At 39.3% G+C, this 22,407-nt stretch overlaps 1 protein-coding gene across 10 annotated transcripts in view; it reads right to left on the bottom strand.

Moving 5' to 3' along the window:
• The window catches only part of ARHGEF9 (Cdc42 guanine nucleotide exchange factor 9), a 312,355-nt gene that overhangs the window by 1,450 nt on the left and 288,498 nt on the right, over window positions 1-22,407 (bottom strand). For 9 of the 10 annotated variants that reach the window (XM_058658588.1, XM_058658590.1, XM_004595193.3 and 6 more), the window contains 3 exons: window positions 15,548-15,791; window positions 9,122-9,190; window positions 3,940-4,167 (listed from right to left, as the gene is read on the bottom strand). In XM_058658588.1, the coding sequence (XP_058514571.1) occupies window positions 3,986-4,167; window positions 9,122-9,190; window positions 15,548-15,791 (495 nt within the window). In that variant the 3' untranslated portion in view covers window positions 3,940-3,985. Of the gene's footprint in view, window positions 1-3,939; window positions 4,168-9,121; window positions 9,191-15,547; window positions 15,792-22,407 lie in introns of those variants that run through there. The other variant, XM_058658589.1, reaches the window with a different exon arrangement.

The following is a 22,407-nucleotide window of genomic DNA, read 5'->3' as shown; positions in this document are numbered from 1 at the left end:
GTGAAAGACGGACAGATTTAATTGCCAATTTCTCCCACATCTCCCTGGAGAGGAATCCCCAAGGCTTAGACAGACAGGGCTCATAACCCAAAGGCAAAGGTGCTTCATTTCCCATCTCTTTAGTTTGACACGATGATCTGGACCCTTTTAGTCAACATGCACATTATTATGATCAGTATTCATTTGCTCTAGAGAAATGCAAGTGAGGCAGTACCACAGCAGACCCACTGACAGACGTCTGACAGGCATCGTAACACACCACATGCAAGCCCAGCATGCTTGACAAGCATTTTCAGACAGGCTACACTGTGCAGAAAAAGAGTAAGGTGAATTCATCCATTGTAAGGGACAGATTGGAAGGTGTCTACATTGGAAGAGATAGGACCAAAGTGGGATACCTGCAATGGGAGATTCTGGAGCTCTATGCCTTCCAGCTGAGTGCAAAAGGCACCAAGTGCCTAAGGCAAATACTGAATTTTCAGCTTCAGGGTAAAAGAGAATGTCAGGAATAGGCCCTCAAGTCTTGTCAAAGGTCCAGGACATAAAGGACCATGATATCAGAAAGAAACTTTGGTGTGCCCCCTGCCTCCCAGTTCAGACTTCGTTCTTATGCTCTATTGTTTCAGAAGGGACAAAGAAGATCAAAGATAGCTAATGGGATGCTTTGGCATGGAAAAGCAGTGCTGGCAGATCAAGATAGGATTGATGTATGCTATCCCACACAGGTAAATTCTGTTTATTTTGCAATTGGTTAAACATACCGCGCGCGCACACACACACACACACACACACACACACACAATGGCACAAGAGCTATGCCTGGTGATGTCTTTTTACTTCTTTTATTGAACTCCATAAATAATTTCATAAGGCTTTGTGTCATTACAACATCTTTTTTTTTTGTTAAACATTTTTTTTAAAACACACAACTTTGACACTTGTTTGACAGGGGTCAAACAGTCAAATAGAAGGAACAAAAGAATAAACTGGCAAATGCAGAGCAGCAGGGGTATTCATATTCACTGTTGCCCATCTATCCACCCCAGCCCACCCCACCCCCAAAGCACTGAAAGATCACTATTTGGCCTCACACCAGAATTGCTGAAACTCTCTTGTTGCTGTCCTTTATAGACCCATTAGAGACATACAAATATTGAAAGGGGGAGAGAAGGAGACCAAAAGAATAATTGTATTTATGTGTTGAGATCTCCCCATGGCAGGGTCGACAGAATATACTAGCAAAGCCTTTTGGAGAGCAAAATTCAGGCCTCATTGCATTGAGGAAAGGAGAGTGCCATGCAGAAACAGGAGAATTATAGAGTTCTTGGGAGTAGCATTGCTGTGGGGACACAGTAGATTTGAATACTGAGCTCAGGTAATGAATAGATTTCCTTTTGGCTGCTGACCACAGATTTGCTTTGCTGCCATAGGCTTCTGGGACACTCCAACCAACAGAAAGCTGATTTCTTGTTGCTTTCACAAAATGCTGGCATTTGGAAATGTCAGTGCATTAGGTGGAGGGGAAGTAGGGGGTGAGATTAATATCTCTGATCATGGAGCCCTGAACACAGGATTCCTGGAAAGTTACGGGAGTGAAAAATCCTGGCCAAAAGATGTTGTAGGCCCAATGACTTGTCCAAGCATCCTTTCCTGGATGTGCCTCCAACAGATAGAGAAAAACACATCAAGGCCAAGTCTAGTGAGTTGAAGTGGAAGATAGGAAAGGGGTGTACACTAAAGGGAGGCCTGCAGCTACTAAAACACACTCTGTTTGCCAGGTAGGACATTTTAGCCTGAGTGCTGGGTACCAGATCCCTTGCCAAAGGGAGCTTAAGAAGCTGGTCATGTGCTGAGCAGTGGTGGCCAGTCCCGAGCCCTGGCCTCTACCCAAAGTGAGCTAATCCTTGACTTACTCAATAAGTCTAGCTTGGCTGTGGTGAAATGGAAGCTTCAATTGAGAGCTTGTAATCTAACTCCCAGAGAGGAAATATTTCCAAGCTGGACAGGGCCTGGACTGAAGTCACAAGGCAATAATAAAGCCAGCTATGCTAAATTTCTCATGCAGCCATGGTTGCTGCATGGTAAACTGAGATCTTTTGGTGTGAGTCTCCTGTGGGGTCCAGGAAAAGACTTAAAATCTCTATATTCCTTGATAGAGTGGCTTTCCATCGCAAGGCCTTTTCTCACTCATTTATACCCCCATTCTCCTGGTTGTACAAGGTTTATCTACGCCAGGGGTAATGTAGAGAGTATAGACAGCTACTCACACCATATGGAGACCCTGCTTCTTTGAGCGAGAAGTTAGCTCTGCCCAAGTGGAAAGCCTACCAAAAATGAGCCTGAGTGTGGAATCTCCGTCTCAGACTCTTTGTCTAGAAAGGAACTATTGCCTAGACCCCTCACTTACTTGTCTTAAATATCCTGGTGTGGGAAGATAATTGGAATGAAGGCTTTCTTCAACTGTCATAACTACTTTCATTATGTCAACACCTGAAATTCTCCTGTGACAGGAGGGCTGGGGAAAGAAGGAAGACAGGGGAGGAGAAGGAAGGAGACCAGGAAGATTGTCCATGCAATTTACTAACAATGGGAGACGTCTCACACAACTGGCATGGAAGGAACTATAAGTACAATATCTGGATCAAGGCTGTCTTTTCCCATGTCTGTCCCTGTTCTTTCCTGTAAGGGTTTATTGTCAGCCTTGGACCATGTCAATAATTTGAAGGCAGCTGATGACTGGTCAGGTAGGTTCTAACTTAAACACATCCATGGACTCCTATCAATGCTGCCTTAAAAATCTGCAAATAGGAACAGGGATGACCAGGACACTGAACTGAATGCTGTGGGGAGCTCTACCTTCTACCTACTTGGTACTGAGTGGGGAAGATAAATCCTTCCCTCAGGAGGCAGAGTCTCAACCTCTTTGTTCTCAGTTCAGATCTTTTGGGCTAGGGGAAAAGGGAAAAGCCTAGGAGGAGACTCATAACAAAGTTCACTTGAAAAAGAATAAACTGGCTCAAACTAACTTCCATATGCAAAACTGTAATGACCTACCAGTATTGCACCATTGGGAATCCCCAGTGCTAGAATAAACAATCAAAACGCAGTGTTTCCCTGAACAGAAGTCCTTTCTACAATCATCACACTCTGACATTCTCTCATTGTTTGATTTTTGATCCCTCTACAACACCTAAAACAGTGAAAGCAATAGAAATACCAAGCAATGATGTCACAGGGCACAACAGAGCATGTCCAGACTGGCACAACTGAGGGCAGAGGATGCTGGGGGAAAGGCTGTTTGGAGCAATTGCAAGGCTGCAGGAACATTCGCAAATGCTTGGCTGAGGGAGAGGAGAAAGGGGATTTCCCTCTTCCTAGTACAGAGTGGAAGAGGGAAAAAAGAAATCCCAAACTCCACCACATCAAATGAAATTAAAAAATCATCAGCATTAGTATAATCAGGAAAGAAAACAATAAACCAATACAAATACATCTATGATAATAATGACAAGTCAGTGAATCACTCACAGGGGAGCAAAGAGATTATCTCAACAAGAAAAACAACAAATAGAAATGTTACTATCTAAAAGAAAAGAGGAGGGGGACAGGTAAGAACTCAAAACTTTTAAGAAGGGATCACATGTTTGGAAGTCATTGGTACCTTTTCCTATCAATTAGAGATTTTACTTCCCAAAAACAACAGAAAACGTTTTTGGTCCTTCTCTGTATGTGTGGAAGTGTGCGTGTGTGTGTGTATTCGTGTGTGTGTGTGCATGTGCTTGTGTGTGTGCTGTGTTATGTGTATGAATGTGTGTGCATGTATACTCAACAGTCTGTGTATATGACCATATATATGTCTCTCTCTATGTATATATGTACGTATGTATGTATATAGAAATTTCAACAGTGCTTCTCCGAAAAAAGGTCCATCTATAAATATAATTTTATTTACTTTATTTTAAAATTATCTGCCTCCCTGTAGGTATTATTTTTTGAAGGGGGTTAACCTGCTGAAGTTTTGCCAGAATGGCGACTGGCTGCGCTTGGGTTCGGTGAACTCAAAAACCTGTGACTGAGCGATGCCATCGGGGACCAGGTACTGGCCCTGGTTTAACGGGTCCTGCGGTGGTGGGTAGGAAGGTGGAACTGAGCGGGCAGAGTTTACACCTAGAGCAGATAGGAGATCAAAGGGAAAGAATATAAGTTAAGTCATAAAGGGCTTTTCAAATTACACAGTGACCACTCTGGGTAGACAATTCAAGGAAGCCTAGAATGTGAATTGGTACATATTGAGCATTTGCTGGAGCATTTTCAGATTAGGGATAATTAAGTAATAAAATTCATGCAGTTATTCCAAAATCTGAAAAATCCTAAAACATATTTCAAGAATTTTCTATAAGGGACACTGGAACTGTATTGCAAGTCAACCAAGGAGAGAATTTTTCTCCGTAACCGACTACGGAGGGGTACAGTTATTACTGTAACACTGCACACTTCTCCATCTAGTCATGCATCACTACAAGATTTCAGGTGTTGTCATCAGTCTTTTTATATATGTGGACACTGATAGCCAAAGAGAAATGTCATATCTAAGATCAAATATAAGTTAGTTACAAAACAAGGGTTAGAACCCACATTATTTCATCTCCAGTTTAGAGTTGTTTTCAAGGGATCCTAATCCCTTACGTAGGTCTTGGTCCTGGAAAGGACACAACAAACTCCATTTAATTTCAAAGGACTTTGGTTTTTTTCTCCTTTCCAACTGCCCCTTGAAATCTCAAAAGAGACAGGTTAAGAACTGCTGACTTTAGGGCAGGTCTGAGGGGTGGGGGTCTAAAAACAGGAGATGCAAGTGACTGACTTAGTGTTATGTTCTATGAGTTGAGAGTGATGAACCCACATTTACTAGGCAATGGATGTGGGTAGTTGATAAAGAAAACAAACTACCAGCAGGGCAGGTATATTTTAGAGAAAGCAAGGAAGAGTTGATCTTTTTTTAACCAGTTTCAGTGACTTAAGATTCACTATCTTCTCAACTTTATGTGTAAGCAACCATCAAAGCAAAATGGAACATCATAGGAAATAGAGGGGCTTAACTCCAAAATTTCTTCTTCATTTGTACTTGGAAACGAATAGGATGAGGCACACAGTAAGTGATGGCATGCCAAGATGGCATCTCTGCAAATCCCAAATACCTCTTTCCTCTGCTAGCCAATATCAGCATTACCACTTCTTGGTGTGATGGCTTGATGCCATTGATTAAGCCATTAATAATAGTGGCATTTCAGTGGAAAGGATCAAGTTGTCTTGTATGAGTCAGTTTTGAAACATGGTGACAGAAACATAAATGTACTGGTAGTTAGCAGACCATATGGAGATATCAGCAAGGGAATTTAGGAGTGCAAATATAATTTTGTTAAAGGTGATGTTTTATCTTCAGGTTGTTATGGCTCGGATATAATGGTAAGAAATAATACAGAAAAACTATATAACTTGTATGTAGTTTTCCCAATTGTAACATCTTGGAAAATTATAATTTCACAATCAAAATATTATTAATGTTGTAAAATGCGGTCAAAATGTGGAACATTTCTATTATCACAAGGACCACTTTTACCCTTTTACACCCATATGAGTATCTCTGCTGCCTTCAATAGTTCTTTAGTTCCTGGCAACCACTAAACTTATGCCTCATTTGTAAAATGCATCGGTTTAAAAATAACATTCCATGATATGGATGTATGACAGTCTGCTCAATCATTTACCCATGAAAAGATACATGAATTATTTCCAACTTGGCTATTGTGAACAAAGCTCCTATAAAGGCAAGTTTTCACATGAACGTTAGCTTTCATTTCTTTTGAAAAAATGTCTAAGAGTGTAACTGTTGTGTTGTATGGCAGCTTTTAAAGAACTGATACACTTTTCTCGAGTAGCTGTACCATTTTACATTCTCATCAGTAAGGTATGAATGATCCATCTTCTGTGCATCCTTGTCATAATTTGGTATTGTTAATATATTTCAGACATTCTGGTAGACGTGCAGTGGTATCTCACTGTGGCTTTAACAATGACTAACAATGTTAAACACCTTATAATAGCCCTACATTGTTGTCAGTGAAATATCTCTGTGTCTTTGGCTCATTTTATAACTAGAATGATTTGTATTTTTACTGTTAAGTTTTAACAGTTCTTTATATATTTTAGACAATTGTGTTTTGTGTTACATGGTTTGCAAATATTTTCTCCTATCTCATAGCTTATTTTTTAATTCTATTCAGTTTCTTTTCCAGAGACTATCAACTCTTAAAGATATCTACATATCTTTTTTAAAAATTTCTTTGCCCAGCCCTAGCTCTTGAAGATTCTTGTCTTAGTTTTGCCCAAGAGTTCTGCAGCTTAGCATTTACTTCAGTGACTAATTTTGAGTTAATATTTGTATAAGGTGTGGGTTTTGGTTTTCTGCCCTCACCCCCTACCACTGTCAGGGAAGTCTAATTACTTCAGCACTAATTATTGAAAATGCTACTCCTTCTGTACTTAATTGTTTGTGGACCTTTGACAAGAGCATATCAGACATATCTGTGCAGTTCTACCTCTGGGTTTTGCTCTGTCGATCTCGTGTTTATTTTTCTGCCATTATTTACAGTGTTCTGGTTACTGAGCCTACAAAATGAGTGCTGAAATTGGATAAATTGATCACACCCATTTTATTCTCCTTTTTCAACATTATTTTAGCTATTTTAGGGTATTCACTTGATTTTGGGTTGGTCCTAAAGCCTCTGAAAACAGAGATTGTGCTTATGGCTCCAGAGAGCTCATTATTCACAGAATGATTTGGATGAATGGACTTGGAAGTATATCTGACTACTAACGTTGTATATCAATGCTTACAACCAAGGCATTATGAGAGGCAAAGGTGAAGTAAGAATGCCTTTCTTAGAACTTGACTGAATCCTCTCTGCTGTTCTCCCAATCAGTTTCCCCTTCACAAAGCAGAATACTGAGTTGATTACGTCCTAAGGTATTATAGATGCATTTAGAAGAGGACACTGCATTCATTACCCCACTCAGTTACATCTGCAGAGAAGAAATATTAACAATGCCCTCATCATTTTCAAGAAAGAATCAATGGAAATATTAACACAGCTAACTTTCATGGGTAGCTGAAAGAACTCCTTCACATTGTCCCTATGCACACATTGCAACTATTGAATTCCTAAATTTGACAACCCCTTCCATATGTGTATCACCCTGAGCCTAAAAATACATTAATGACCATAGCCCTCTATTAACAGAAGAGTCTTAAATGTCATGGATAGAAATATGACAGAAGATTCAAAGGACTTCTGGGAGGATTAAAATTAGATGTGTTTCCCTGAAGACTTTAAGATTGTTGTTAAGGGAAGAAAGATGTTTAGGTTAAGCAGAGTTCAGATACTGGGAGTCAAGAAAATTTGAAATGGACAGTCTGGAGATCAGACGGGGGGGAAGAAACCTGGTATGCGGCGGCAGGACTATCTTTTGACCTGTTCCTTTGTAGATGTCTCTTTGCTTGGGGTGTTCTAGGTGAAAAGGCCTGCCAGTCACATGTATGCTTGTGAGGATACCTGTGCTGGGATTAAAATGTAGCAAGCCACCATGGAGGCAAGCATGATGAAAGCAGCACAGGATATCATAATGACAGAAACTCCAGAGGTGACAGTTTCCAGGTGACAGAAGCCGACTGGTAGGGCAGTATCCCTTTGCAGCCTGATGATTGCCCAGCTGCCGAGGGGGTCTTTGCTAATCACTACTGTATCTAAGCAAAGAGGACATTCGATTACAGAGTTTCCCTGTAATACACATCAGACCCTTACTGATATTAACTCCAGAATGCTTTCTGACACCATCTCTCAAATTTTACTCCCCAGAAGGTTGGGGGTGAATGGCTGTAATTTCCTATCTAAAAGGAATCATATTTGCATGATTAGGAAAAGAGCCAATGTTATCCTCTCAAGAGCAAGAAGTAATAAACAGTTGAAAGGAAGGCATGTCTAATCAGAGGCCCAGCTAGGTGCAATGCCTAATGGAAAATCAAATATTCTGGGGCACTCAGCTCCTTCAATCAAAGGGGAGATTCATTGGGAATAATTAAGGATGCTTTATGTGGATGTAGGACTTGAATCCAATAATTTTTGTGGTGACTCATTCAGAACCAGAGAAGCCACTGAGAAAGCAGAAGGGATGAACTGAGGAAAGTGAGATCTTAGTAAGATTGCTTAAACCTGGGGTCAGTGACGATGGCTGTCAGTAATAGAAGCTGCTGTTAGTCACTGAGGTGACAGAGAATGAGCTCTTCTTTCTCAGGATTTGATGCATCAGCAGAAAGCAGTGTGCTCAGAGTCAAACTAATTTTAAGTTCAGACTCGCTTTACCCTAAAGATGCTCAGTTTCCTCCTGGGAAATGGGACTGTTAGTACTCACATTATATATATATATATATACATACATATATATGTCATATGTATATATATATGTCATATGTATATATGTATATATATGTCATATGTATATATATATGTCATATATATATATATAATCTAAATATGTAAAGATACTGATACTGAACAGGAACAGGCACAGGTGCAGAGAAAAAATGTTCTGTATTGGTTCAATCAAAGGTATTTCATTCTGATTTGGGGCTCTTGGTTTGCTAGGTACCCTCAGATCAGTTAGAGAAAGCTGAATATACATCTCTAATGCATTTCTACCTATTAAATAAATTATGCACATCTGCTATTTTCCACACTTCTAAATTATTAGTAGAGTTTCTCTTCTTTTAAGTAAAAACAAAGACAGAGGTTCTATTTTTTTTTTCTTTTTCCTGTATCCCGTGATCTACCTTGGACATATCCATCCTATACCATTCACTCCTCAACAATGAGCCTTGTCATGTGTCAGTCAAGGACACCTGGGGTCTGGAATCTAATCAGTACCACCTCCAAAGAACTCCAGTATGGAAATAAGCCTATGGCTATGCAAGCAGGTGTAGTCTATAGGCTTTGCAGTATCACACACAGGCGGGTAGGGTGGGTGGGACAGGGAGGACAGTGAGGTTGGGAGATAAAAGCAGCTTTACCTTTTTGTTTAGGAACTTTTCTCACAGTCATTGCAGCCTGTCTCTTCTGATTTTCAGAAATTTCAAAGCCTAAAATAGAAAAGCACATGATGTTTTTATGAGAACCATCCTCTTCTTGGATGTATAAGTTAGTACAACTTTTCTGGAATAGCAGTTTGATAACATGTAACAACATTTTTAAACACAAAGAGAACATTCTCTTTGACCCATTAATTCTTTACTTAGTAAGAGAACTTGCCAGAAGCGGTCCAATCAGAAAAATCCACGGAGAAACTTCGCCTGGGGTGACCTCAGACTTGACTCTTACTTGCGCTAGCAAGTGCAGGTTCAGTCTGTTGCCTGCACCAGCCAACATACATATCGGTCAGCATGGCTTGGTCAGTTCTGCCTCAGTGCTACATCTCACACGAACTGATGGTTGCTGTGGCCCAGCCCAGCCAGCCCACCACAAACCCAATCCTTACACATACCAGTGGGTACTGAAGCCTAGTTGAGGCAGCTCCAAAAAGCCTTCATAAGGCCCATCACAGCTTTGATTTTTGCATGTGTCAGCCTCTACCACAGTCTAGCACAGCCCAGATCATATCCCAGCCAGCCAGCTCTTGTGCCCACCCACAGGTGCTGCAGCCTAGCTCAGCCCAACTCACCCTCAAACCCAGCCCTCAGAAGGTATACCAAAAGGTGCTACTGCCTTGTTCAGCCCGGCCTTTCTCCATCCCTGGTTCTCATGCTCACCAGTGGTAAGTACAGCCTAGCAGGGGTGTACGCACTGTTCCCCTGCTGGGCATGTTTCCAGCCCCAAATCTGGCACCTGCCAGGGGGTAGTGCACTCCAGCCTGATGGTCTGATGTGACTTGCACTCAGTCCTGGCACTTGTCAGCTGGTGCTATGGCCTAGCTCAGCTGGCTTGCACCCATTCTGGCTCTTGTGTGCACCAGCAACTGCAACAGCTTAGCTCAACCTGTCCTGCCCTGAGACTGGCCCAAACACAGTCCCAGCTCTTATGCTCAACAATGGAAGCAGTAGACCAGCAAGGGAGTTCCTGAAGTTTCCCTACCTGCCCCACTTCCAGTCCCGAACCTTGCGTGTGTCAGCTGGTGCTGTGGCCCAGTCTGAGATGGCTCATCCCCAGTCTCAGCACTCACCATCAGGTAATGTACCCCAGTTTAGTCTGACCTGCCCTAATCTGAGCTCTCACACCAGCGGGTGCAGCAACCTAACTCAGTCTTGCCAAATCTCAGCCCTTATATGAACTGGCAAACGTTAGGGTCCAACCTGACCTGGCCTGCACCCTGTCCTGGTTCTCACTTATGCCAATTGTGCTGTGTGTTAGCTCTGCCTCTAGCTACAAAAGATGTATTTCACTAAATACAGAGGCACAAAAGAGAGCAAAAGTTAAGAGGCTGTTACGTGGATTTAAAAAAAAAAAATGAAATATGGCGGAAAGTGGAAGAAATACTTCTCATTGCATTAAAAAAACTACAATAAAAGGGAAATGACCCAGAAAAGAATTATAACAGTTAGACAAGCATGTTTTAGAAGGAGGAAAAAAATCAAATTAAAAAAGGTCACAAAACTTTGCTAAGTGAAATAAAGATGCACTTGTTGAAACAGTAAAAAGTCTTATCAAGTCCCAGGTAGGATTATAACACAGACATAGACCTACCAAAACATTGACTACTCAGTGAAATTAACAAACTTGAAGGATAAAGAAAAGAAATTATAGGCTAAAAGGATAGCTTATTTATGAGTTAATATTTATTATTAGAATTTTCATCTGAAACACTGGAAGTAAAAAGTTTTCTGAATAACTCCTAGATCAAAAGAAATTATACCATAAATCATAAATTATCTAAAATGAACAAAATCATATTTTATGTAAAAAATCTATAGATATGGTTAAGGATTTACTCAAAAAAGGAATGTACTCTGATTTTAATTATTCTTTATTCAAAATGAACAAAGTATACAACCAAGGAAACAGGAGGCAAAAATCGCAAAAACTAAAGGAAATTAGAAACGAAGAGTGAATAAAGCTAAACTTATTTGAAAGAAAAAAACCGTAGAAAAGATAGGTAACCTAAAAATAAATTCTATGAAAAGACCAATCAGTGTCCCCTGACAAATCTGATCCAAAGGCTAATCTTAGAAAATATTAAGTACAAAATACTAGGAATGAGAAAAAAGAAAAACACAAAAGAATAAGACAAAATTACACGTGTTTGGGTATACACATATACACTACTACACTGAAAAGCCAGAGAAAATATTTTCTGTTGATCAGAATGAATACAAAAAGTAAAGGTATATAATCTATGTGAAGAAGAATGAATACACCACATTCCCGAGCCAGGTAAAACAAGTCTAATATAAAAGCAAATAGGCTCTATTCCTAAATGTGAAGAATTAATAAAAAATGTTAAGAAATTACATACTAACACATTTAATATCCTGCCATGCAGAATTCAATTGAACCTTCTTTGGGAACTAAAAAAATGAATTTCATATTCATATAAAATAAACATCTAAAAACTGCAAAGAAATGTGAATGAGAATTTATTTTTCCAGGCATTTAACATTTCTAGAAATCTCGTATAATGAAAAGACTGTTTTCTTGAAGTGAGTAATGACAAATAGAATTATGAGGCAGAATAAAAAGTCTAAAAACAAATTCATGTATGGGTAGTTACTGTGAGAGTTCTATATAAGTGACATTCCAATTGTGTGACAAATAAAGGAATTATTTAGCACTTAATGCTGATATAACTGTTTATCCACCTGCAAGAAAATAATTGGTACTTCTTACTCACACCATATTCAATAAGTAAATTCCAGACAGATTATAGTTCTAAAACTAAACCAAAAAGTTAGATAACTTGGTAAATTGCAAAGTGTTCATGAGGAAGGATTCTCTCAGGCAAAATAAACCTATAAGAAAAGGAGCAACAGATTTGTCTAAATAAAACTTTTATACAACTAAGTACTGTAACCAAACAAAAGACAAATAACAGACTGAGCAAAGTGACACAACTTCTAAAGCTTTATCATTCCAGTATAGAATCGTTACAAATGTAAATAAGAAAAGACAAAAAATTAAAAGGAGCAAAGGGTATGAGCAGGCAATTCACTAAAGATTTGTAAATGTTTGGCAGGGCTATAGAAAAAAAAAACTCAGCCTTGCTAGCTGAGAATTACAATCTAAAACATGTAGACATATTGTACTGGTGAGGGTATACCTGTAAAATAATGCTAGGAATAGAAATTCTATATTTTTTCAAAATTTAATATGAAAATATCTATTAAATATAAAACTGTAGCTTTGCATTACTTGTTCCAATTTAAGCTATCCTATAGCAAGGAAAGCACAGATATGAAATAAGATATGTACATGGATATTTACTAGAGAAACATTTGCAGTGGAAAATAACAGCTGGAACTGAAATGAATGTTTAGGAAAAGCAAAACAGCTGCAATATAATGAGTAGTGTTACACGACTATTTGAGAAGTGCAATGGCTTTTTTTACTGTGTCAATCTGATTAAACTACGATCCTCAATAAAATAAGTGTTTCTGTGAAAGTATGTTATAGCTGTAACCAAACGTCAAGCAATTGACATTTATAAGGGAGATATACTGGATAATCTTGGTAGACCTGACTGAATCTACTGGAAGGTCTCTAAGGCAGGGCTGAGGTTTCCCTCAGGGAGAGAAGACACTCGGCTTGTGAAACACAGTTTGTCTGGAGAGCTCCATTCTTCTCATGAGCTGCTCTGAAAGCTTTTGCCATTGCCCATGATCCTCCATTTTTGACTGACAGTTCTACAGATTTCAGAAGTGCTTAGACAGCCTTCACACTCACATTAGTCAATTCCTTATAATCTCTTCATAGCAATATATTGGTTATGTTTTTCTTGTTGGACATGACTGACAGATTCTGAACTCCTTACCTGAAGAGTTATTCATGATAACTCAGCAAAGCAAGTCTCAACAAAGCAAGTTGCAGAGTAATATGTGCATTGTTTTCATAAATTTAAAAATGTATACATGTTTGCAGGAACACAGGATAACTATGAAAAGAGGCAGGATAAGGTGAATGCTGGTAGTCTCACATAGCACTGAAATTAAAAAGTAAAAGCAAAGAATAATAAAACTATGGTCGATATGTATCACTGCCATAAAATAGTGATTAATGGTTAAAAATGCACTTGGAAGGGAGAGAGAGCAAAGAAGGGAGACAGAGAGAGACCTTTCATCTGTTGGTTTGCTTCCCAAATGGCGGCATAGGCCAAGGCTAGGACAGGCTATAAAGTAGGTAGTAGGAGCTTCTCCCGTGTCTCTCATATGGGTGCAGGGACACAAGGACTTGGGCCATCCTCTCTTGCTTTCTCAGGTGAATTAGCAAGGGAGCTGGATCAAAAGTGGAACAACTGGGACTCAAAACAGGCACCCATATATGGTGGAAGTGTCACCCAGGTGGTGGCTTTACCCAGTACACTACAATGCAGGGCCTTCCTCTAAGATTTTTTTTGAGTAAATACCAAAACAAGATATTGTATGCTTTTGAAAAAGATGTCCATAGACTCATCAGGAAGTAATTTCTACAAGTTTTTCCATTGATAGTGGATCTTATAGTTGCACATTATTAGGACATCATGTGGGAGACACTAAGTTGAAGCGCAAGTATATGGGAGGAACCTTTGCAATGATTCAGAGTCTGCACACTAGGACTATTCTTTTACTATTTATAATAACCTAGATAAGCTCAGTAATTGTTGATGCCTGCTACTGCGAGAAGTAGCTATCAATATTTCTATATCATTCTGCATCATGTCCCAGTACAGTGCTCATATGCTAAATGCAATTTGACAATGAGACTCAAATTGCATTAACAACATGTATGTTCTATCTAAGATTTGAGTAGAAGTCTATGATTAATATGCCTTTATGAACATCCTTCCTTGTCTCACACAAATGGTCAGGGATTTATATTCTGTCATACTTTGCACAACTTACTTTAAAATGTGTTCAGACAGGGGCCAGAGTTATGGGTAAATTCTACTGCCTGCAAAACTGGCATTTCATGTGGGTACCAATTCACATCCTGGCTGTTCCATTTTCAATCCAATTCCCTGCTAATGCACCTGGAAAAGCAACAGAGGATGGTCCAGGTTTGGGGTTCCCGCCACTAATGTGGGAAACCAGGATGAAACTCTGGCCGCCAGGTTGGTTGTGGGAATGAATCAGGAAATGGAAGAACCTTCTTGTATCTCTTTCCGATAAAATAAACCTTTAAACAAAGAAACACAACACAATCAGGCAGACAGTATGATATGTAAGTACATGTAATTTTAAAATATACACTACTAGGGGTATTTAGTTAATATCTTAAGTAGGCTAATCAGGTTCAGAGGTGATTTATTAATGTATCAAACATTCAAAAGCTTTTGCTCTAGAGGTCCTTACAATCAGCAGTTTTGTCACCTTGATTCAGTAAGTTTAATTAACTGAATATAAGTAAGAAACAATATTTTTTGATAAAGCGAATGTTATTCAAGATGTGTATCAGCCAGAAATGTCTTACAGGCACTTTAGCCCCCACAAGAGTAGAATCCCATACCTGTGTCCCTCAGAAGAAGGACCTAAAGCTTTCAATTGAAAACAGATTCTGTCTTGGTCTTTATCAGTGGACTTTGTCACTGGATGCTGATTAGAAAGTCAACTGCTCGGACTTCTCAACAACAAGGAAATTAGTAAACCATCAAATGGAGCAGTCAGGACTTGGACCAGCATCCATATGGGATGCCAGCAGCACAGGCAGAGGATTAGCTTGCACAACACCACTGACGGTGCTATTGTACAGCCCTATAGCCATAGAAGTTAGCTAGTGGAAAACTAATGATAATGCAGAAGATTGTTGTCCATAGCGATGAAAAAGAATGGGTTCCAATAGAAACGTAAGCAACTTCTGCCAGATTAAAAAAAATTAGCATCAAAAAAAAAAAAAGTCAACTGCATCTTCTTACTATGGTATTACCAAATCTTCCCTGATTGACATTTTGGCAAAAGATAATGTCATGTACTCAAGGATAGAAAGCTGGGATTTCATTGAGACTACAGAACTGTTTTGTGTTTGTTTGCTAATGATTGTGTGTTTGAAAGATCAAGCCTGAGGTTGGATTTCAGTGTATTTTTTTTTCTCATTTGGTAATGAGATGGTAGGAGAGGCCTATTTCTAACTCCTCCCTATCCCTGGCTATTAGAAGATACTGCTATTTACTAACAGAAATCTAATACTCAGGAACCACCAAAGTGGCTTAGGTCAGTTTGCAATGGATAGCTTCCCTCTAACTCCAGAGAAAAGAAAAATAATTCAAATTATGTACATTCCTAGACCCATTTTCTTCTTTCTCCTCTCAGGTGACTTACCAATTTTTTCATCTTCCTGTACCATTTTCCTCTCTTCTCTGAAAGCTCTGAGCCAGCGTATTTTCTCCTCCAGTTTCTTGGCAAAGAATAGATGTATCTCCTCGGTCTCTTTATTGTGAAGCTTGAAAGCATTCTTCATGCTCACGTTAAAATCATCATCTCTGCCATCTTCAATGTCAACCACTTCATATTTATCCATGTCAATGCGGCCTTTGTAATACAGGATGTCTCTCCGGATTAGGTCCTAGGTGGGAAGCAAAAGAATGATTTTGTGGATATATGTGCACAGTGCATTCCAGGGGAGTTGGCACAAGGACATAGCAGAGTAACAATGTAATTGTTTTGGAGTATGTAATTTTTGGCATGTCAGATTAATAATTTGAAATGGACAGGCAGCTTAAGTAGATGTACCAAGAGAAAGTCTCTATCCCATATTTAAAGACTGCCTCAGACCTCAGCATCATCCCATGGATATGCTTTTAAGTCTTTTGATGGGATGCGAGGAACAATAACTCATATAAGCACTGCTGGAAGGGACTTTCACAACACATTTGCAAACCTAATAGGCGCATAAAATAATAAGATGGTAATAAAATAAGTTAGTTGCCTTGAGTGTACCCAGAAACCATGGCAGGTCAGAGAGCCTTGATATCAGAGAGGGGATACATGATAAAAGTAGTGAAGAGGTCACATAACGTTGAATGGGAAGATGACCTGAAAAAATAACACTTAACATTCTAGGTATCTTAGAGATTGGACTAGGTATCTATTCCAGGAAAAAAAAATTAAGGAAAGAATTTCACACATTAATATACATCTCACACATGCAGTGGTGAAAGATAAAACTCATAGATGGGTACAAATAGTATGTTACTTATCTATTACTGTTGTGCTTTTGTGCATGTAGAATTGCATTAATCCTAATTCTAGCCCATTGCACACTCATTAGTCTAAGAATGGTACTCTTATTTACTTAATAACTATCTGGGAATATAATATAATCAATATTCGTGAAGTCACCACACAATCTAAAAGTGACAACCCCAAGGCATCATTCCAACTAAATTGCATGTTCAGCATTCCCAAGGCTGATTTTCTATGTTGTTTCATCTCATCTGTATTACCCTTAAAACATACATGAAGAAATACACAACAATGATTTATGAGAGAGTACAGAGCAGAAAACAGAGGAGAGACAAGGAACGCAAGGAAGCAGAAAAAGGGAAAACAAGACTGTATTTGTAATGAATTGTTTCTTAAAGTGGAGACTGATAATTTTTTGAATGTCAAATATTCCTCAGTTAGAAAAAAGAGAGATGGATGAAATCATATATAAGTCAATGGAGTGTTAGCGCTCATAAGTCTCTTCAAATGGCCTTTCAGTCCCTCTTCCTCTAAAAACTGCCCTCGCCTCCTCTGAAAGCTGATATATGACTTGGCTATGTCTAGCTGAGGATATCCTCACAGATGTTCTCTTTTAGTGACAGGGCTCTTTCTGCCCAATTCTCCATCCTTTCTCCTTATATTTGGCCTTTCATTGAACCTAACACAGTCAGAAAAGCTTACTAATTTTTATTAACATAATGCACTTCAATTAAACCATTTCCTTTCTATTGAATAGCTGCAGGCTACCTGTGAAAGGTCTGCCTCTGGTCACCCACATTTCCAGTCCTAACTCTTCATACTCTTCATTGAACTTCTCAATAGGGTTGAGGAAGGCTATCCTAAAAGAATCTGAGCATAGCTCTGTCAAAATCAAAACCTGGGAAATACAGATGCTATTGAACTGCCTATATTTATCTCACACTGCTCTCCCCCACCCCATAATGATGGTATATGTAAATAACCTGTGAATACAGAGTTAGGATCAACTATTATCCTCAACCTCAAACTCATAGGAGAGAGGAAGACAGCTGCAGAGAAACAGAGTCAGCAATGCTTCCAAGGCTGTTTCAGAGCCTAGGTTCCTTCTACCATGTTCAAGGAATACAAATGCACTCTTACATAGTAGGATGAAGTGCACCCCATAAAAAAATGAATTCCACAATTCTTTGGAACAATCTGCAAAACACATGCACGAAAAGTACACCCTATCAGGCTAATCCAACTACAAAAGCACAATAAGCTTGGGGTGGGTGGATAGGTATAGTCTAGCTTGATCTCATAAAGGCTTGAAATCTTTTTTTTACAATTTACAACACATTGCATCCAGATCTGGAAAGCTAGATCTGAACCATGGAGCTCATAGGTTGGTAATTACCTTGCTAAATCATAGGAAGTCTCAATTACCTTGCTCCCAAATTGAGTCTGTAGCTTCATTTTCCCCTAAACTGGCATGTTCTAATCATAGTCAGCCTTCAATACCTTTTCCAGTTTTAAGAATGTACACAAACTTGGAAGTACATTAAAAACTTCCACTGAACCTCTTATTGTTTCTGTAGATATTTAAGGATAACAAGGAGTAGTGAAACGTTTTGCTTCTGAGGTAAATATAACCAGAGAGAGGTATTATTAAAATTCTCCATTGCCTGTTCTTCCTAGCTTCCTAGAGGGTTGCAAGTGAGATTTTAGGCAACAGATTGGTACACATCAAGTGTAAGGATATGATAGAAATGATTACTAATGATTTGCTGGTTCAGAGATTCCAATCATAAAGATTAGCTAAGGTCATGAAGCAGCATATAACAGTTGAAAGAGCATGAGGTAGAATCCACAGCCCTGAATTTGAATCCTTGCTGCTGAAACTATTAGCTCTGTGGTCCTGGGCAAACCACTTAACCTCTCTGACCCTTAGTTTCCTTAATTATGAAGTGAAGAGAGTTACTCTGACCCTGTAAAATGGCTATAAAGCTGTAATCTAAACATGCAGCTTCCAGGTCATGAGGCCAGCCTTGTTCACTAAATATTGCCTTGATCTACCTTGTTCCAAGCCAGTGATGCACAGCTCTTTAAAAATCCATTTTGGAAAAAAAATCCTTTCAAATTTTACTGTCTCCTTTAGTTCATTTAAATGTTCCAAACAGGTTAAACGTTGAGAGTAAAAATGAGTCAAAGCAAAGAAAATGATGAATGCTTTTTCAATTTACGTATCTATTCCACTATCTCTGGAGACTGTGCCCTCTCAGGGCTGGGATATTTGTCAGAAGGTATTTGTCATCTGTGGTATTTGCCACGTTTCTGGGGGCTCACATTCTGGGAGGTTCACATGAATAAATCTGCACCTTGTAACAACCATGCCTCCTATTGCAAACCTTCTTGCCATCACCGTTAAATTTGCACGTCCTTCTCCAAAGAAGCCTGCCCTTGTCTGCACTCCCTATGGCTCTTTATTTCAAACTCCAGACATCAAACTATGAAAACATTTATATACTACATGAATGACAATTAACCACTGTACTATTCAGGTTTTGAGGGCTTGTTTGTTTTGTTTGTTTATTTTAATTTTGGTTGACAGAACTGCCTTTCTTTTTCTAATCTCACCTGTGGGTGGTCCAGGGAAGCCAAAGTCTCAGGGGCCTAAGGGACAAAACCCTCTTTATCTATGGATGCTCATAAATCCTGCTGAAACCAGGATACCCACAAGCTACTTACTAATGGTGGCCTGGGTATCTCTACAGGAATCTATTGATGGGGTGGTACCGTGGTATAATGAGTGAAGCCCTCAATTGTGTTGGAAATTCTTTGTAGTTCAACAGTAAGCCATGGCAAGTGAAGAGCAGTTTGAGGCCTCTTCTTGTCTTCTAAAGGTCAGGCACTCTTTCCTCACAGAGTTACCCTTGTTAACCTTATCAGATGCATGGGAACTCTCAAGCTCTGAGTGGTCAGCCTGAGAGAAGTAGTGAGAAACGTTTGGAAGACCTGCCTTTTGGCTGCAGTGTCAAGGGAAGCTTTATAGTTGACTGAGTGCTAATCTGAGAATAAGAAGTTCAACCCTGCGACCCAACTGCCAGAACCATTAGGATAAACAATAAGGTACTGTCAATTAAGCTACTATGTTTCTGTGATCCTTTTATTCAAAAACAAACAAACACACAAACAAACAAACAAAAACAGGTGTCCGGGAGCAACTCACGTGGTCACCTGAGAGTGTGTGGAGTTTCCTTGTCTTTCAGCGCCTGTCCTTCAGCCGTGTTTCTTTCAGGATTGTTGTGTGCTGGCATGCAACACATTTGGTATGCCCACATCTCACATCTGAGTGTCTGATTTGAGTACCAACTTCCCTGTGCTTCTGATCCAATTTCCAGTAATATACCTGAGAGGCAGCAGATGATGGGCAAAGTACTTGTGTTCTGCCACCCTCATGGGAGACCCAGATGGAGTTCCTGGCTCCTTGCTTTGGCCTGAACAAGCCCTAGCTATTGTAGGCATCTAGAGAGCAAAACAGTCGATAGAAGATCTCATTTTGTTTCTTCCCCTCTCTGTCCCTCTATCTTTCAACTAAATAAATAAATAGATACATAAACAAATCATTGAAAAATATAGTAAGTACTTAAAACACTCTATTTGCATCATCACGATTTCCCTACCTTAGGGAGTTTATCGTTTAAAAAGTAAGATTTATTTGAAATGCAGTTACAGAACTAGAGGGAGGGAGGGAGAGAGAGAGAGAGAGAGAGAGAGAGAGAGAATCTTCATTCCATTGGTTCACTAACCAAATGGCTACAATAATCAATGTTGGGCCAAACCAAAGACAGGATCATAAAACAGCATCTGGGTCTCCCGTGAGGGTGGCAGGGGCCCAAGCACTTGGGCCATCTTCCACTACTTTCCCAGACACATTAGCATGGAGCTGGATAGGAAATGGATACTGGTGTTGCAGGCAGGAACTTCCTGCACCAGAATGTAAGCCATAGCACTTATCATTTCCAACAGAATGATAATTTTCCTCCTTTTCCTTGATATTCTTCTGAGTCAGAGGATATTAAGGGAGGTATTGTTTCTTCAATCCGCAGACACCAGGGTCCTGGACCTAACCCACAGTCCCATCAAGATGCCTACCCCCCATCCCTGACATTACTTATTTAAGTGGCTTTTAGCTAGTATAGGACATTTTGTGTAAGTGACAGCTGCTGAGGAGAGTACATAGGGCTGGAATTTGGTTTATTTTTCTCACACTCTATTCCATTTCATTAACTATAGTACATGCGTAATAATTGCAATATGAGTGTAACAATAATAGCAATAGTGAACATTTAAATGACATGTATTGTATATGGAGAACTACATAAAAATTCCCTGCATTTATTAACTTAAATATTCCTCATGATAATCCTATAAGATAGGGATTTTTGTAATATCACTTGATGGAATAACTATAAACATACAGCAATTAAGAAACTTAGCAGGAATAAAAGCTACTAAGTGGCAAAGTTGGGCCTTGATTCCAGGCTTGGCTGTAAAATCTGTACTTTGGTTTAACCAATCTTTTATATTGTCTCCCAATAAAAACAGGCTGTATGAATGGTTAGTAACAATACATATATCAGTAATATATCAATGGCGATCATTTATACAGTGATTACTACGTGCTAGACATTGCGCCCATATTGTTGCATTTAATGATCACAATCTTTCTTCCTAGCAAATACCACTATCATTCATATTTTGCAAATGAAGCGATGATTGTTTCCGAGATCAGACAAGATTGGGCGTGTTCAGGGTGGTATGGCCATAGATGAAGCGATGATTGTAACTAGTCCTTGTTCAAGGTCATACAGCTCATGGTAGAAAGGTGATTGGAGTTTTCTAGTCTGATTCTGTTATCTGTGCTCTTAACTTATTCCACTGCTCCCTACTACCATAGGTGGTTCCCTCCAAAACATAAGTTTAACATCAGTTCTAACTCGGGCTTGGCAGCGTGGCCTAGTGGCTAAGGTCCTCGCCTTGATCCCATATGGCCGCTGGTTCTAATCCCGGCAGCTCCACTTCCTCTCTGTCTCTCCTCCTCTCAGTATATCTGACTTTGTAATAAAAATAAAATAATAAAATCTTTAAAAAAAAAAAAAACAAAAAACAAAAAAAAACATCAGTTCTAACTCATTTTAATCTGACACTGAAAACATAATAGACAGTTACAGAACTAGTTCGAGGTTAGACAAGCAGGTAAGGGGCAGAAATAGGTCTGGTACTCAGATGACCTGCCTTCAAATCCCCTTCTTTCTGTTCTGTCTCCATATGTGTTGCCATTTGTATATTTCTGAGTTGTCCCAAATGGTTCACCTTATACTCTGGACTTTTAGTGCAAGAACAAACAGTTAAAATGCAGGAACTTCCCTGACTGGAAGTTCTCTTTTAGCATGCTCTTTAATTTTGATCCCTTAGGATCTGGGATGGGTGGGAGGCTGGGTGGGGCTTTTCCCTTTGTTTCTCCCCTGACCCCAGATACAGGGAAAAAAAATGATAATATTAGTGTGGAAACGATGGTATTACCCACTTCCACCCTGTAGCCCTTGACCCTTTGTACCCTAATCAACTAAGTAAGATTATTAAAAAATAATTTTAAAAATTTTTGATCCTTTAGAATATGGTGAAAGAAACAGAAATACAGAGCGATTAGGATACAGAGGACAAGAAAGCATGCCCAGATTGACACAACTGAGAAAACATGATACAGGGAAAAGACTGTTTAGAGCAACTTCAGGGCTGCAAGGACATTAGTGCATGATTGGGGAAAGGCACTTTATTCCCTTCCATAGTAAGTAGTGGAGGGGAAAAAAGGAAAATAAAAAGGAAAAATCTTTCCAGAGTATCAAAATAATTAGCTAAGGAAGAAAATAACAAAATATATTCAAAATGCAAAATGAAAACAACAAGACAATAGAACAAGGAAAGAGGACAAGAAGAAAGAGCAAAAGCAGTAT

This window comes from Ochotona princeps, chromosome X (assembly GCF_030435755.1).
Source record: "Ochotona princeps isolate mOchPri1 chromosome X, mOchPri1.hap1, whole genome shotgun sequence".
Taxonomy (NCBI): Eukaryota; Metazoa; Chordata; class Mammalia; order Lagomorpha; family Ochotonidae; genus Ochotona; species Ochotona princeps.
Note: the sequence above shows the minus strand (reverse complement) of the source record. Positions and strands in the feature narration are given on the sequence as shown.